General features: G+C 46.2%; 1 protein-coding gene across 2 annotated transcripts in view; it reads right to left on the reverse strand.

Moving 5' to 3' along the window:
• The window catches only part of cntn2 (contactin 2), a 196,378-nt gene that overhangs the window by 62,127 nt on the left and 116,484 nt on the right, over positions 1 to 17,767 (reverse strand). For both annotated transcript variants that reach the window (XM_038820061.1, XM_038820060.1), the window contains exon 7: positions 3,880 to 3,982. In XM_038820061.1, coding sequence (XP_038675989.1) covers positions 3,880 to 3,982 — 103 coding nt within the window. The remainder of the gene's footprint in view (positions 1 to 3,879; positions 3,983 to 17,767) is intronic.

Here is a 17,767-nt window from a genome sequence, read left to right on the forward strand (position 1 = left end):
ATTCATTTTTTCCAATTAAGGGGCAATGTTAGCGTGTTCAATCCACCTACCCTGCACATCTTTGGGTTGTGGGGGCGAAACCCGCGCAAACATGGGGAGAATGTGCAAACTCCACACAGACAGTGACCCAGAGCCGGGATTGAACCTGGGACCGTGGCGACGTGAGGCAGCAGTGCTAACCACTGCGCCACCGTGCTGCCCTCTTCTCACTCTTTTAACCAAGCGTTAAAACATTTAAATAATCTGAGCGCATAGAAGACAGAGGAGGTTGATAAGAGATTGCTAAGTGTTGGTGTCATTACCTCAGCAGCAGTAATCACAACACTCATCACTCAAGTGTCGTTTGGCATCACTGTGACTAGACGGGTTGAAATGTCACTCCACTGTTGTACATCATAACATTATCCAAACATTTCACATCTGGATTTGGCTACAAGTCATATGTGGCCCTGCAATTGCTTAAATTGTGTGAGTCTCGAGCATCTTTTGCTTTCGATGGAGGGTCATTGACCTGAAACATTGGCCTGAATTTTCGTGGGGATGGAAAGGACCACAGCTCATCTAAAATGGCACTTGAGCTCCAAGTTCTAGTTTTCAGACCCATAGTTCACAGGTGCAGCTGTCCTCAAATAGTTCTAATTTTCATTTGTGCGACATCCAAAACATGACTCGTGGGTGTTACACTTTTTGAAAGAAGGCCTATTGGACAAGTCCAGCAACCCTTTTGCTTAGGTTCAGGAACACCTTCAGAAAGGACTGGGGACAGCTTTGGGAGAGGTTAGATGCTGTTTAGGAGAGGTCAATTTCTAACTGGGATAAGCTCATTGGAACTATAAAGATGGCAAAACATTTAACTTCCCTTGGAACTATGAAGCCATTAAGGCATTAAATCCCCTGGTCTTTAAATTTAAAAAAGAGCAGACTGTAGTTCAATAAAATGTGTGCTTGCTATTTCACTCTGTCGGTTGACAGAGTGAAAGTTGGAGTCATACCTAGCGCAAAGGAGGATGGCTGTGGTTGACGGATGTCAATCATCTCAGCTCCAGGACATCATTGCAAGAGTTCCTCAGGGTAGTGTCCGAGACACAACCATCTTCAGCTGCTTGAGCAATGATCTTTCTTCCGTGGGAGGTTCGCTAATGATGTTCAGTATCATTCACGCCTCCTCAGATACTGAACATCATTAGCGAATGAAAACATCATCTACGTGTAGAAATAGAGCAAGACCTGGATAATATCCAGGCTTGGGCTGACAAGTGGCAAATAACATACATGCCACATAAGTGCCAGGCAATGACCTTCTTCAACAAGAGAGAATCTGACCATTTCCCATTCAATGGTATTACCATTGCTGAAATGAAATGAAATGAAAATCGCTTATTGTCACGAGTAGGCTTCAATGGAGTTACTGTGAAAAGCCCCTAGTCGCCACATTCCGGCGCCTGTCCGGGGAGGCTGGTACGGGAATCGAACCGTGCTGCTGGCCTGCTTGGTCTGCTTTAAAAGCCAGCGATTTAGCCTGGTGAGCTAAACCAGCCCCTCATTACTAACAGTCCGGGGGTTACCATTGACCAGAAACTGAGCTGGACTAGCCATATAAATACTCTGGCTATAAGAGCAAGTCAGAGGCTACGAATTGTGTGGCAATAGCACACCTCTTGATTCCTCAAAGCCCGTCCACCATCTACAAGGCACAAGTCAGGAGCGTGATGAAATACTCTCCATGTTCCTGGATGAGTGCAGCTCCAAAAACACTCAAGAAGCTTGACACCATCCAGGACAAAGCATCTGCTTTATTAGCACCCCATCCACACACATCCACCCCCACCCCCAATTGCCAACACCCATGGCAGCCGTAAGCAGCATCGACAAGATGCACTGCAGGAACTCACCAAGGACCCTGGGGCAACACCTTCCAAACCCACAACCACTAACATCCAACAGGAAATGGCAATAGACCCATGGGAACATCGCCACCTGAATGTTCCCCTCCAAGCTACTCACCATCCTGACTTTGAAATATATCCGTTCCTCTACTGTTGCTGAGTCAAAGTCCTGGAACTCCCTCCCTCGTCGCACTATGGGTGTACCTACACCACATGGACTGCAGCAGCTCAAGATGGCAGCTTACCACCACCTTTTCAAAGACAATTAGCGATGGGAAATAAATGCTGGTTTAGCCAGCAATGCACACATCCCAAGAATGGATGAAAGGACGCATAAAACCGAGGGTTATCACTACATGATTTGTGCTGCATGACTGATTTCACCAACCACCATTATCACAGAGGAATGCCTGTCAGTTCATAGTTTTGTTGACAGTTCCAAGTTGGTAAAAAGTCTTTGATGTGGTGCTACGAATACAAATGCTTGTTTTTATAGGGGATTAATTAGTTGAAATAATTTAAATGTAGAGAGTGGGTTTTATCAATTAGCGTTTTGTTTGCAAAAATACTGAAATCATCAATGGGCAATTAGAAGGTTATTTTATTTCATCTCAGCATGGGTCCTGAGATCTGCCATGGCCTGTACTGAGTTGGCTTGGAAATTGTAAGAGCAAAGGATCGTGAGTAGGAGGCAAGGGTTAGCATGATCTGGCACTAAGTTGACATGGGAGATATAAAAGGCTATGGGGGTGTGTGCAGTAGAGGTACATAGGTTGTTATGAAGGGCATGAGGGTCAGGTGATTGTGTGGGTGGCATGAAGTCGAATGGATTGGCATGGATGGGTCCTGGGCGTGTGTGGAGGGTGACGGGATGTGAGGCGTGAGAGATAGATGGCCGCCTTGTTTTGTTTTCTTGATCTTTTTTACAACAAAGTGCCGGATCAGCGAGGCCGGCCTTTCAGACAGCACACCCAGCACTTGGTAACCCTCTGCTGGCTGCGCCTGGACTGTTCCCGGGGGCAGTGTACCCGACTCCTATTAACCCAGCACCCCCCCACCCCAGAATGAAAATCGGATCACCCGTGGCACTTTCTCCTGAGTCGGATTTGTCTGAATCTTTCCGATCCTGCGCTCCCTACTTAGGCGAGGAAATTCAGGCCTTTCATTCTGCTTCTTTCTCCGCAGGAGTTGTCAGACCCGCTGAGCATTTCCGCAATTTTGCCAGTTTCCTTTCCGATTTCCAGCATCCACGGTATTTTGCATTTGGAAATGAACAATTCTGACACCCTAAGAGGAGGTCATCCAACAGCCTTACGGAGGTCAAAGGGCGCAAATTCACGCATCGTCTAATAATTAAATGAGGTATAGAATAGAATGGAATCACAATACTGTAGTATCCTCCAGCAGAGGCCTTTTTACCCCCTTTCCTCTGTTGGCTCTGAAAGAGCTGCCCAATTAGTCCCAACCCACTTGCTCATTGTTTTGCCATCCTGAAAATAATTTCATTTCATGTGTACTAAGTACAGTTTTGATCTCCTCGTCTCAGGAAGGACATTCTTGCTTTATAGAGAATGCAGAGAACTGTCACCAGGCTGAGTTCTGGGTGAGGCCATTGACCCATGAGATTGAGTAGACTAGGCCTCTCTTCCCTGGGAACCTCAAGGTAAAAGGCTGGCCATTTAGGACTGAGATGAGGGGTCTTCACTTGAAAGAGCTGTGAATTTTGGGGATTCTCTACCCTGGAGGGCTGTCGAGGCACAGTCATTGAGTACATTCAAGACAGAGCTTGACACAATTCGACATACTAAAGAAATCGAGGGCTGTGAGGTTAGGACGGGTAAGTGGAGTCGGGTTGAACATCAGCCATGATTTTAATGAGTGCCAGAAGGCTTGAAGGGTGAATGATCTACTCCTCCTCCTATGTCTTATGTCCCAATTCCCTTTTGAGAGTTATGATCCATTTTGAGAGCTACACAACAGTTACTTCACTCACTTTCCAAAGGCAAAGCACTCCAAGTTCAGCGATTGTCCAGCCAGCGCGTAGGTCTCAGAGGGAAATTTCACCCGGATGTGTGGAGAATGAGTACGAGTGTCACCTAGAGAGCAAGAAAAAACACATATCAGGGAGGAGCTTCATGGCGAAGGATTCCAGGTGGTGATGGAGGATCGAAGGAACAAAACAAGCCCTTTCATGACAGAGTTGCTCCTTAGCTTGTTCAGTCATCTTCCAGTTCGCAAAGACCATTGCAATCCTTCATCCAACTCAGATGTTTAAAGAGTAAATTGATTGCTCCTGGAGCTAAAGTTCACTCAGAGGACAGTGATCACTGAATAAAACGGTAGTGTGGCAAATCAGAGGTGATCTCTGCGGCCGACTTATGGAATGATTACAGCACAGAAGGAAGACATTCCACCAAAAGTGTGCATGCCAGATCTCTGTGAGAGCTTTACCCCCACTCTCCTGCCTTTCCCCTGTTACCCAAACACTTCTTCCTTCCACCGCACACTCAGACATTTACCTGTTGCTTAAAAATGTTTTGCCTCATGTCACCATTGCTTCTTTTTGCCAGTCACTGGTTGTCTGATTCCCGACTCTTCCACCAATGGGAACAGTTTCTCCCCACGTTGACTCTGTCCAGTGTCCCCATGATGTTGAACACCTCTCTCAAATCTACTCTCTACCTCCCCTTCTCCAAAGAGAATAGGCCAGACTTCGCCAATCCACAAAACCCTCATCATCACTAGAGCAATCCTCGTGAATCTAAATTCTGGCCTTTCGCTGAACGAGACCCCAAGATCTGAAATCCCCACCCAAAACCTCTCCACTCTGCTCCTCTCCTGAGATGCACTTAAAAAAAAAAACAACCTCTTCCGACCAATCTTTTGGCCACCTGTCCAAATAATCTTTTCCGTGGTAAAATTATTGGTCTGACAATAGGCCTGTCAAGTGCCTTGACACATTTTATTCTGAATTCAAATTATCATTGCATAAAGATTAACAAAACTTACCTTTATGTTTTCCCTTTTGTCTCCTTTCCACTCCTCCCGTACTCCACATTTCCCCACATCTTTGCGCTCATATCCCTTCCTCACTGCTGTAAGGAGCCTCACTCAATAGTGAGTGCTAATTGCCATTTTCAGCCAATGACAAATGGACATTCACAATGAGAGAACTTGGACCATGGGTATCTGGAGGACAGGATAGTCTCGATCACTTCTACCCTCAACCGGTAAAGGCCTTTAGTATTTCAGCAGATGCGGCAGTATTGGCGAATGCCCCGTTATTTGTTTTGCACATTCTGGCTGCGTTTTGATGCAGCTGCGTTGAGCGAGAGATTTACTAGGTTATGGAGAAAGGACAGGAGAGCATGACTAATTAGATAAGTCTTTCAAAGAGCCAGCAAAGCCGCGATAGACTGAATGGCCTCCTTTGGCGTTGTCTCAATCTTTGAATCTGTGTGAAGGGTTTATTAATCTCTCCACCGGATGAGAGTGACTTAATTTAGCCAACCATAGCATCGTCAACACACCGAAAACCAATAGCCACAAGAGTCTTTGGAGTAACCTTTAAGCTTTCTTCTTCAAATGTACTTTTTAAACATGGATTTTGTGGTATTCAAGGTGAGATCTATTAGAGTTTGGAAGGGAACACTTTGGAAGGGTACCAGTGTTAGCCACAAGCAATCATGGATCATTTGGAGTGCAGTTAGTTGTAAAGTAGAACACCTCCTTTCTCTCTTGTAACAGTGTGCCTCAAGTTAAAACCCACTATTATGTTGCTTTGTGACTCCTACACTAGTTAACCTTGAGGATGATTGACAACTTAATGTAAAATAGTCCTGAATTGGAACTAATTTTATTGCACGACATGAATATTTATTTGATACTTATTCATTCTTAGGATGTGGGAGGTGCTTTGTTTAACAGCCGTCTCCCTAGTTGTCCTTCAGGTTATGGTGGAAGCTGCCTCCTTGAACGTCCGCACGTAGCTAGCCTGAAATCGCCCAGACGGATTTTATATCAGGAGCGGAACCCTGGCTTTTTTCCGCTCCCATAGCTAAGGGACACTGGCACCCACTGGAACATCTTACCCAGCAGTGAGCAGCTGAGGCCAGAGCAAGAATTGTCTTTTATATTGTTGATGGGGTGGATGGGCGCTTAAGTGCTTTTACCAACTATAGACTTTCATGCTACCCTCAGCATACAGCAGAGCTGCTGGTAGTAATGACAGACCTGGACTGGAATAGGAAACAATGTCCTAAGTGGACAAGGAGATGTAACAAATTACGCCATCATTGATTGCCAATTTTTCTCACCTCACTCCCCCTATAGGGCGGAACGGTGGAACAGTGGTCAGCACTGCTGCCTCGCAACGCCAGCAACCCGGGTTCAATTCTGACCTTGGGTAAGGATGTGAAATTTTCACGTCCCCCCCCGTGTGTGTGTGTTGGTTTCCTCCGGGTGCTCCGGTTTCCTCCCACTGTCCAAAGATGTGCAGGTTAGCTGGATTGGCCACGCTAAATTGCCCCTTAGTGTCCAAGAAGGTTAGGTGGGATTGCAGGGATGAGGAAGGGGAATGGGCCTTGGTAGGGTGCTCTTTCTGAGCGAAGGTACAGACTCAATGGGCCGAATGGCCTCCTGTTTCATTGTGGGGACTCTATTTTCTATGGTTCTATAGTGAATGCCTGCACAACAATACAAACAAAATTGGGAACTATTTCTGAGGAGAAAACATATCCATTCCAGGAGCAGGTGATTTAAATTTATTATTAACGATTAATAGCCAGGGGGGTTTAAATTTATGTACTATTAAGCAGATTTATTTTGATCACCATTGCAAAGTGGCTCAGCAAGACTTAAAGAATTAAATTGATTTTCATTAAATTCCTGCTTACTGGGTTATAACCAGCTCAGAGTGAAGCGACAAACTGAATACACAGGGGATAATCCTAATTTGGAGATGCAGGAAACAGAACACATTTTATTTCTTAATTATTAGGCTGGAAGCCATATGTTAAGATACCCCGGGCAAGCGTGTGGTCAATTCCAACCCCAACCGTCCTGGAGTCACAACACAAGTGAATTAACCAATAATTCTTATAAAAATACCCAAAGCCATGGCGTTGCAGTGGTTAGCACTGCTGCCTCATACGCTGAGGAGCCAGGTTCGATCCCGGCCCCAGGTTACTGTCCGTGTGGAGTTTGCTCATTCTCCCCGTGTACGCGTACCTCTCTCCCCCACAACCCAAAGATGTGCACGGGAGGTGGGCATAATAAATTGCCCCTGAATTGGAATAACAAACATAAATACAAGTCTTTGGCTGCCCAATAATTACAGTCACTAGGTTTGTAAATTAATGTTTATTTATAAGAAGTGTAACGAAATATGCAGCAGGTACAGTCGATTAACTATTAACTAATACCTCACTCCACTCTAAATTGCCTCCCACCCTCGACACACACACACAAGACATACCAACTCAGATGGGTGGAAAGGGGTAAAAAAAAGTAAGTGAAAGGGAAAAGAGTCTTTACTTCAGAGGATGCATCTTAGCATGCTTTCTTCACAGTAGACTTGCAGATTAAAGTCTTAATTTTGCAGCCTGTACTGGTCTTTCCTGTAGTTTTAAAATAACATACCCACAACTTTCCTGGAGAGGCAGTCTTTCTCATCAAACCTTGCTATCAGTTTGTGGTTTGACTTCAGGCCTCTGTCGTTCAAGGAATCCAACAGCCACAGGCTTTCTGGAGAGAGATAGAGAAAGCCCCCGCAGCAGCCTTCTGGAGAGAGTTAGCAACAGCTTTCTGGAGAGAGTTAGCAATAGCTCTCCTGGAGAGGATTAGCAAACGCTTTTTGGAGAGGATTAGCAAAACCTTTTTGCCGTGCTATCAGAAGTGAAAATGAAACCTCCTTAGATCTCTGAATAATTTCAGTGGGATAAGATCCAATCACCTCCTGTTACCGGGCAAAGTACAGTCTTCTGAGCCAATTCATTGGCCACCAAGCCAATCAATCAGTTAATCTCTGTCACAGGTGCCGGCCACAGCTCCAGTTTAAACAGCACATGTTTCTGAATTCTTCTCCTTGAATTAAAGGTACAGGGTGCCTTAAAGACACATGTCTATTAATCATCCACGGATCAAAAATGTAACACCACAAAATAAAAGGGGAAATAAGGCAATAAACAGGGAATAAACAGAAAGGGCCCTTACACATAGATGAGTGCAACTCGAGTTTAACAAGGTTCAAGTCCCACTCCAGGTCTTGGACACAGAAGTCAGAATTGACAAGTCAGTGCAGAACTGAGGGGGTGCTGCACTGTCAGAGATGCCGTCTTTTGGACAAGACTTTGAACAGAGGTCTCATCTGACTGTTCGGATAGACGTAAAATATCTCATGGCACTGTTTCAAAGAAGAGCAGGGATCCACGCCTGGTTCCATGGCCAATACATATCACTTAATCAGCATCACAAAAAGTAGATTAACTGGTCATTGCTACTGTTGGTGGGAGCTGGCATAAATTACATGCCATGTTTCCCAAAACAGTGACTACACTTCAAAATTTAATTGGTTGTAAAGCAATTTGAGACATCTGGTGGTCAGGAAAGGTGCTATATAAATGTAAATCTTTATTTTATTTCACAAGAACAGTTTCTTCTGAACAATTGGCCAGGAGTGATTTGGATACCAGGGGTGGGACCTTCCAACCCTCCGCGCCGGAATCGCGCCCGGCGTGGGGGCGGAGAATAGCCGTTTACGCCGGAAATTGCCTCGACCAGCATCTCCCTCCCCCACATCCTCAACGTCAGGGGGGACCTGCCGTACATCCTCCTCCAGCACGTCACCCCTCTCCTGCGCGATGTTGTGGAGGACGCAACAGGCCTCCACGATGCGGGCGACTTTCCCAGCATCATACTGGACGGCCACTCCAGAGAGATCCAGGCACCTGAACCGCGTCTTCAGGAGGCCGAAGCACCGCTCGATCACGCTCCTGGCCACTACATGGGTTCATTGTAGCGGGTCTCCGCGTCGGTCTGTGGCCTCAGGAGAGGCGTTAGCAGCCACGGCTGCAGTGTATAACGCCTGTTGCCCAGGAACCAACCCTCCAGCAGGGGGGTGTCTCAAACATGTCAGGAATCATCGAGTGTGCCAGGATGAAGGCATCATGCACCAGGTATCGGGCACAGACGTGTATGATGCGCAGCTGATGGTCACACATGAGCTGCATGTTCATTGAGTGGAACCCCTGTCGGTTTGTGAAGAGCGGCCTGTCACCTGCAGGTGCCCGTAGGGGGGCATGCATCCCACTGATCACCCCCTGGACCCGGGGCATGTCGGAGATGGCAGTGAATCCACCGGCATGGGCATCCTGGTGGGCTTGGTGGACATTGGAATGGTTGTACTGAGCCACCTGGGCATATCGGCCCTCAGTGACGACGTGGATGCGCCTGCGCACTGAGGTCTGTGAGATCTCGGACAGCTCCCCACTTGGTGCCTGGGAGGACCCCGTCGCGAAGATGCTCAAGGCGACCATCACCTTGACGGTCACTGGGAGCGGGTTTCCTCCCCCATTTATCCGCGGTGCCAGGTGTGCCATGATCTGGCAGATATGTTGCACTGTCTCTCTGCTCAGCCGGTGTCTTCAGCAGCATGTCCGGTCTGGGAGGTCCTCGAATGACCGGTGCTGCTGGTACACGCGAGGCCTTATGTGGCACCTCCTTGGTACCTCCTTGGTGCCTCCTCAGCCTGTTGGGCGACTGCCTCTGCATCCTGGGTGGCTGCCTCCTGTTCCTCTGGGGCAGGCTCCACTGCAGCAGCTTCCTCCTCCGCGAGCAGCTCCAGCTCGTACATCACGCTGCATCTCTCAGGGCTGCGGCGACTGGCAGGAAGGCCACCATTGCTAGGTGAATTCCAGCATCCATTGTCTGCTGGGGGTGAAAGGCCGACATGTTAGCATGGTGCCCAACCAGGTCCACCGGGCTACATGGTTCCCCCCGGTTGGCACTACAGACTCTGCCCCCGCATGTAGCCCCCACCCCCCCATCCCCGCACCCCTGGCCCCGTCAGTACCCGGCACAATGGGAGCCTCTGGCCCTGGCACTGTCCCTGATGCAGGGGTACCATTGGCTGGCACTGCTCTTGCCAGCGGTACGCTCCGAGGCCCTCATCTGGCACCCCCGTAGGGGCTACAGTGGACGTTGCCTGGGTGGGCCACCTGATGCCCGCTGCTGGCTGGCAGCCGGATTGGGGGAGGGGAATATGGCAGAGGGTAGGGTCCAGGGATGGGCGGAGTGGCCGCACCCATATGACCGATGTCACTCTGTAGAACCGGGGCCAAGGTGGGTGGTCAGTGGGGTGCGCAGCAAGATGGCTCACTTGCAGACCGCAGTGGCGTGCAGAGGGGGGGGGGGGGGGGGGGGGGGGGGGGGGGGGGGGGGGGGGGGGGGGGCAACGGGCATTGGCCCCAGGCATCCATTGGATGGGGCATCCAATCAGAGAAGGAAATATTTTTTTTTTTATTTTTAAAAAAAAATTTAGATTACCCAATTATTTTTTTCAATTAAGGGGCAATTTAGCGTGGCCAATCCACCTACTCTGCACATTTTTTGGGTTGTGGGGGCGAAACCCACGCAGACACGGGGAGAATGTGCAAACTCCACACAGACAGTGACCCAGAGCCGGGATCGAACCTGGGACCTCAGTTCCGTGAGGCGGTTGTGCTAACCACTAGGCCACCGTGCTGCCCCAGAGAAGGAAATAAGATAGTAATTTTAAAATTTCAGCGGTGATAAATCAATTTTTGGAGGCTCACCATACTGCAGAGGCAGTTGTTAGCCCTTTATTCCTTTAACATGGTGTACCCTTTCTGTCTAGAGAAAATGGTCCTTCTCCCCATCCCCCCACACGCATGCGCATGATGTACGTGGTGCAACCATCAAAAGCAACAAGCAGACGTGGCTGTTCGTTCCTGCATTTCCTCGAGTCATAACTCGTCTTTTCTTCAGCTTTTTGTGCATCTAGATTAGTTCTTTTACCTACTCAGGTCAGTGAATAGCTCTAGAACAGGTGCAACTACGTTTTTTATAGTTTTTTTGGTGATATTTAATGAAATATTTACGTGGGATGTAGTAAGAGTGAAGCCTGGATGATCAGAGGACTGCTATGGCATTTAATCTCGGAATAGGAGACATTTATTCCTTAACATGCTAATATTCGAATACAGATACCACTAATTTGCAAGTCTATGATATAAATTGCACAAAATTATCAGTGGAGAATCAGTGTGAAATAATTTGATACGAAGGAACAAAGAAATCAAATATGGTTTATCCGTCTGCAACTGACCGATTGTTTACCATTTTCTTCCCATTTTCTCATGCGTCTTACGGTTTTTGAGATAGAAAATGAAATGTTACGAGTATTTCGTGTACAACCGAGTGGAGCACAGAACAGGAAAAAAAAGAGGGCCAGAGTCGAAGAAGAGTCCCATCAAAGAGGGGCATTAGATGCATGGATAAAAAGAAGTAAAGAAGAAGTAGGAGAACCTGGAGAAGTAAAAGATGATGTAGGTGCAGAGAAGGATTTTTCTGATACGGATTCAGCTCGGTCAGAACATAATACTCTCTCTCCTCAGTCTCGTTGTCAGGATGATGATCCATGTGAAGAAAATAAAGAAGATTTTAGCATATTTTTGCAAAGAAGCGATTTTGGCTGTTTGAAGAAACCGATTCCAGATCATTTGAAGATGACAATATTACAACATGGCCCTGAAAGATATCAGAATAAAAGTGGTCCATTTGCTGAGAAGGATGGGAGATCATTTTCCAAACAGTGGTTTGATAAAGTTTCCACAAACGGCAAAATTGTGGAGAGAAAATGGTTGTTATACTCTCCATATCGGAAAGCATGCTACTGTTTTGTTTGCTTTTTGTTTTCAAAGGAGCATTTGTCGTCTGTGTCAAACTTTGGAAAGGAAGACGGTTTCTCCACTTGGAGAAAATTAAATCCAACAATACCTGACCATGAGAAAAGCCCTTCTCATAGAGCTCACATGAGGAAATACCTGAACCTCGTAGTTCGACTCCATCATTCAACTACGATAGATGCTGAACTTCAACAGCAAATGTCTGCTGAAAAGAAAAGATGGAAAGCTATAACTGAACGGATTGTCGAGGTTATATCCTTTCTGGCAAAACAGAATCTGGCCTATCGTGGACATCGAGGAGAAGGAATATCTGGGTTATCAGAGCCAGGGGAGACAGTCAGTGAAAATACAGGAAACTTTCTAGCAACAATCAGACTTTTGGCCAAATATGATGACATCTTAGCAAAACACTTGCAGAGAGGGAAAGAGAAACCAAAAAGTGTCACCTACTTGTCCAACAGAATTCAAAACAAAATAATCAATCTTCTTGGTGAAACTGTCAAGAAAAATATAATTTCCGAAATTAAGGACGCAAAATATTTTAGCATAATGCTGGATTCAACTCCAGATATTGCCCATGAAGATCAGGTTTCTGAAATTCTGCGTTACGTTCATATTGATGAAAACAGAAAAGTAGAAATAAAGGAGACATTTCTGGGATTTTTTCAAGTCAACAAGAAAGATGCAGTCAGCCTGGTAAATAAAATTCAGGAAAAATTGGAAGACAAAATTTCCATGAATGACTGTCGTGGTCAAGCATATGATAATGCAGCAGTTATGGCTGGAGTGAGAGGAGGTGTTCAACAAAAAATTCTTGAAGTTAACCCAAAAGCTGTGTTTGTGAACTGCAAGAACCACAGCCTCAATTTGGCCTGTGTCCATGCAAGTGAGGTGCAACCTGTTGTTGTTACATTTTTTGGCATTCTAGAAAAACTCTTTACTTTTTTTTCTTCATCTACTTCTCGTTGGGAAGTGTTAAAATCATTTGTCACTCGGACTGTGAAAAGACAGTGTGACACACGATGGAGTTCCAGCCATGATGCTGTGCAAGTAATCCACGAAGAGTGTGACAACGTTATTGCAAGCCTTCAACACCTGCTGGAAGGAGAATTTTCGAGGGAAACTAAATCTGATGCAGGATCGCTACTGAACTCTATTCAACAGTTTCCGTTTATAGCTTTATTAAACTTTTGGTACTCAGTTTTATCATCAGTGGAGAAAGTCTCAAAAACGTTTGCAGGATCCGAAAATGGGGTTCCATGAAGCTTCTTGTGATCTGAGAGGACTTTTTCATATCTTGAATTTGAAGAATGACGAAATTATCCACAATGCAATAGATTTAGCCAATGAATATTGTGAAAATTGGGGAATACCAATTGCACGAACAAGGAGAAGAAGAATAATGCCTGGAGAGTCAGCAAGAGATAGTGGACTGACGGCACAAGAAGAAATGAATAGAGTAATGGTAGAGATTGTGAACAGATTAAAAACTGAAATTGAAGACCGCAGTGTCCGTCTTCAAAGACTCAGTGACCGATTTTCTTTTCTTCTGAACTTGAATTCAGTAGTGATTGAAGATGAACAAGAAAGAGAGAAATTAAAAAAGGAATGTTCAGACTTTGCAAATTATTATGACAATGATGTGGTTGCAATTCAGTTATATGACAAAATTATTGATTTTGTGATGCTCCTTCGAGCTGGAGGGAATAGAGTTCCCCCTGATCCTAAAGATGCTCTGGAGTCTTTACTGCAGTATGGGAGGGATGTCTTTCCGACCATGTGTGTTTCATACAGATTACTGCTTACAATCGCATTTTCAGTCGCAAGCTGTGAAAGGTCATTTTCAAAACTGAAATTAATAAAAACATATCTGAGGTCTTCTATGTCACAGGAGCGACTGACCAACCTGGCTTTAATAAGCATTGAAAAAGAATTTCTCACAGCTGATGTAAAAAGTGAAGTAGTTCAGGTGTTTTGTGACAGGAGGTATCATTTGGGGAAAAGAACTTAATAAATTTGATTGATTTATATTAAAATCGAATAAAGCGTTTATTTCATGTTTCATCTGTGTTTATATATTCAAAATGTTTTCCTTTCTCATAATATCTCTCAGTATATTAGACCTTATACTTGAGTCTTTGGGGCATACAATCAAGATTTGCCCCGGGCATCACCAGACCTCTGCACGCCACTGAGACCACGGCAATGGCGATCAATGCCTGGACACCACCCCAGTCCCGTGGGGGGTCACACCGGCCACTCGACCTGTTCCCCCATCAACGCCCCCAACCCCCCAGTCCTGGCAGGCCTCCCCTTCCTCCCCCACCCCGGCCAAAGTCCGACCCGGCAGCCCACAGTCAATCCTCTCTGTGTGAGGCCTCCTCTCACTTCCTTGTCAGCCACAACGTCGGTTTCACGATTTTTAAAAGCACAAATGAACCGTGTGGTAGGGTACGCGATCAATCGGAGGTGGAGAATGGCAGAGGCATTGGAAAATACTGGGTTGGGGAAGCTAATGATGTGCAATCAGTGTTTACGGTAGATGCGTTCCGGACTGCATTGACGTCATTGCCGAGGTGACGGAGAATTGCGATTTGGCGTCAAATCGGCGCTCGCCACAATTTTGGCGTCGGAACCTATTCTCCGCCCAATCGCTTTTCCCGATTTCGGCGTCGGCCAATGGAGAATCCCACCCATGGAGTTTCTTTTCTTTTCCACGGAAAGCTGTACCTCAAGATATGAAATTCTTCCCGTCATAATATTAATTTGTCCATTGTTCGGTTACTTAATGGGAATATCAGCCCTGTTGCCAGTCAGAATCCAAAAGAGCTCCAACACAGTGTCACAGTAATGATAACGCAATGACTGACTTAGCTATCGATCATTATTAAAAAGTACGATGGTCTGGCGAGAGTACAGAGGAAATTTACAAGAAAGTTGCCAGGGCTCAATAATTGTTGCTGTGAGGAGAGATTGGACAGGCTAGGGGTATTTTCCTGAGAACAGGGAGGCTAAGCAGCGACCTAATTGAGGTGTACATAATTATGAGACCAACTAGACAGGAAAAGCTTATTTCTCTTAGCTGAGGGGTCAACCACCAGGGGGATAGATTTAGAATGATTGACAGAAGGATAAAGGGGACAAGGGGAAAAACCTTCTCACCCAGAGGCTGGTAGGTGCCTGAAATTCGCTGGCTAAGGTGGTGATTGAGGCTGAAATGGTCAACTCAATGGCCAACAGGTACCTGGGTCTGCATCTAATATGCTGGACCTTACAAGGCTATGGACCAGGTGCTGGGAAGTGGAATGAGAATAAACAGCTAATTCCCCCCCCCCCCCCCCCCCCCCCCACCTCTGTTGGCCAGCACACCCTAAATGGGCTGAATGGCCTCTTTCTGCACCTTAGCCTTTTTATGGTTCTCGGACAGAATTTCAAAAAAGATCCATTATTCCTCGAAGACAGTGAAAGCACCTGAACAAACTCTGAAGCGTTGGCTGGCATTTATTTTAAGGCCTTAAATGTGAATGCAAACTGAAACCAGGGATTAAAAAAATGTAATTGAAAATACTTCCCAGGGCTTTGTGCGAGGCCAGGTAAGTTACAGACAGTGGATTGTATGGATTATTCAGATCTTAAAAACTGACTGGACACCTGACTATATTTTGCTAAGCTCACGGAGGTGTATTCAAGCGTGAAATACGTTGCCACAGGGCATGGTTGAAGCATTGCATGCTTGAAGAGAAATCTGGCTCAATTTGAAGCCGAGGAGGATACAGGCCTCTGGGTAGATTTAGACGCACTGGGGCTAGGTTGAATTACTCCAGTCAAAAACCCAGCACAGGCCTAATCGGCCGGGTGCCCGGCTTCTGTGCTGCGAACTTCAAATTATTTTAAAATCATTTTATGGGATCCGGGTGTCGCTCGAAAGGCCAGCAATTATTACTCGTTCCTAGTTGCCCTTAAGAAGCTGGTGGTGGGCCATCTGTTTGAATCGCTGCTGTCCACGTGGTGACATTCCTCCCACAATGCTGTTCGGTAGGGAACTCCAAGGTTGAAGGAATGGCCGATATATTTCCAAGCACGGACACTTTCTGACTCGAGGGAAACGTGCAGGTGATGGTCTTGTCATGCCTCAGCTGTCAAAGAACAAAGAACAAAGAAAAGTACAGCACAGGAACAGGCCCTTCGGCCCTCCAAGCCCGTGCCGACCATGCTGCCCGACTAAACTACAATCTTCTACACTTCCTGGGTCCGTATCCCTCTATTCCCATCCTATTCATGTATTTGTCAAGATGCCCCTTAAATGTCACTATCGTCCCTGCTTCCACCACCTCCTCCGGCAGCGAGTTCCAGGCACCCACTACCCTCTGTGTAAAAAACTTGCCTCGTATATCTACTCTAAACCTTGCCCCTCGCACCTTAAACCTATGCCCCCTAGTAATTGACCCCTCTACCCTGGGGAAAAGCCTCTGACTATCCATTCTGTCTATGCCCCTCATAATTTTGTAGATCTCTATCAGGTCGCCCCTCAACCTCTGTCGTTCCAGTGAGAACAAACCGAGTTTATTCAACCTCTCCTCATAGCTAATGCCCTCCATACCAGGCAACATCCTGGTAAATCTCTTCTGCACCCTCTCTAAAGCCTCCATGTCCTTCTGGTAGTGTGGCGACCAGAATTGAACACTATACTCCAAGTGTGGCCTAACTAAGGTTCTATACAGCTCTAACATGACTTGCTAATTCTTATACTCAATGCCCCGGCCAATGAAGGCAAGCATGTGGTATGCCTTCTTGACTACCTTCTCCACCCGTGTTGCCCCTTTCAGTGACCTGTGGACCTGTACACCTAGATCTCTCTGACTTTCAATACTCTTGAGGGTTCTACCATTCACTGTATATTCCCGACCTGCATTAGACCTTCCAAAATGCATTACCTCACATTTCTCTGGATTAAACTCCATCTGCAATCTCTCCAAACGATCTAAATCCTGGTGTATCCTCTGACAGTCCTCATCGCTATCCACAATTCCACAAACCTTTGAGCCGTCTGCAAACTTACGAATCAGACCAGTTACATTTTCCTCCAAATCATTTATATATATACTATGAACAGCAAAGGTCCCAGCACCGATCCCTGCGGTACACCACTAGTCACAGCCTTCCAATTAGAAAAGCACCCTTCCATTGCTACTCTCTGCCTTCTATGACCTAGCCAATTCTGTATCCATCTTGCCAGCTCACCCGTGATCCCGTGTGACTTCACCTTTTGTACCAGTCTACCATGAGGGACCTTGTCAAAGGCCTTACTGAAGTCCATATAGACAACATCCACTTCCGTACCTGCATCAATCATCTTTGTGACCTCTTTGAAAAACTCTATCAAGTTAGTGAGACACGTCCTCCCCTTCACAAAACCGTGCTGCCTCTCACTAATATGTCCACTTGCTTCCAAATGGGAGTAGATCCTGTCTCGAGGAAATTCTCTCCAGTAATTTCCCTACCACTGACGTAAGGCTCACCGGCCTGTAGTTCCCTGGATTATCCTTGCTACCCTTCTTAAACAAAGGAACAACATTGGCTATTCTCCAGTCCTCCGGGACATCACCTGAAGACAGTGAGGATCCAAAGATTTTTGTCAAGGCCTCAGCAATTTCCTCTCTTGCCTCCTTCAGTATTCTGGGGTAGATCCCATCAGGCCCTGGGGACTTATCTACCTTAATATTTTTCAAGACACCCAACACCTCATCTTTTGGATCTCAATGTGACCCAGGCTATCTACACACCCTTCTCCAGACTCAACATCCAGCACTTCCTTCTCTTTGGTGAATACTGATGCAAAGTATTAATTTAGTACCTCGCCCATTTCCTCTGGCTCCACACATAGATTCCGTTGCCTATCCTTCAGTGAGAACAACCCTTTCCCTGGCTAAGTGACTCTTGCTTTTTATGTACGTG

This window comes from Scyliorhinus canicula, chromosome 15 (genome assembly GCF_902713615.1).
Source record: "Scyliorhinus canicula chromosome 15, sScyCan1.1, whole genome shotgun sequence".
Lineage (NCBI taxonomy): Eukaryota > Metazoa > Chordata > Chondrichthyes > Carcharhiniformes > Scyliorhinidae > Scyliorhinus > Scyliorhinus canicula.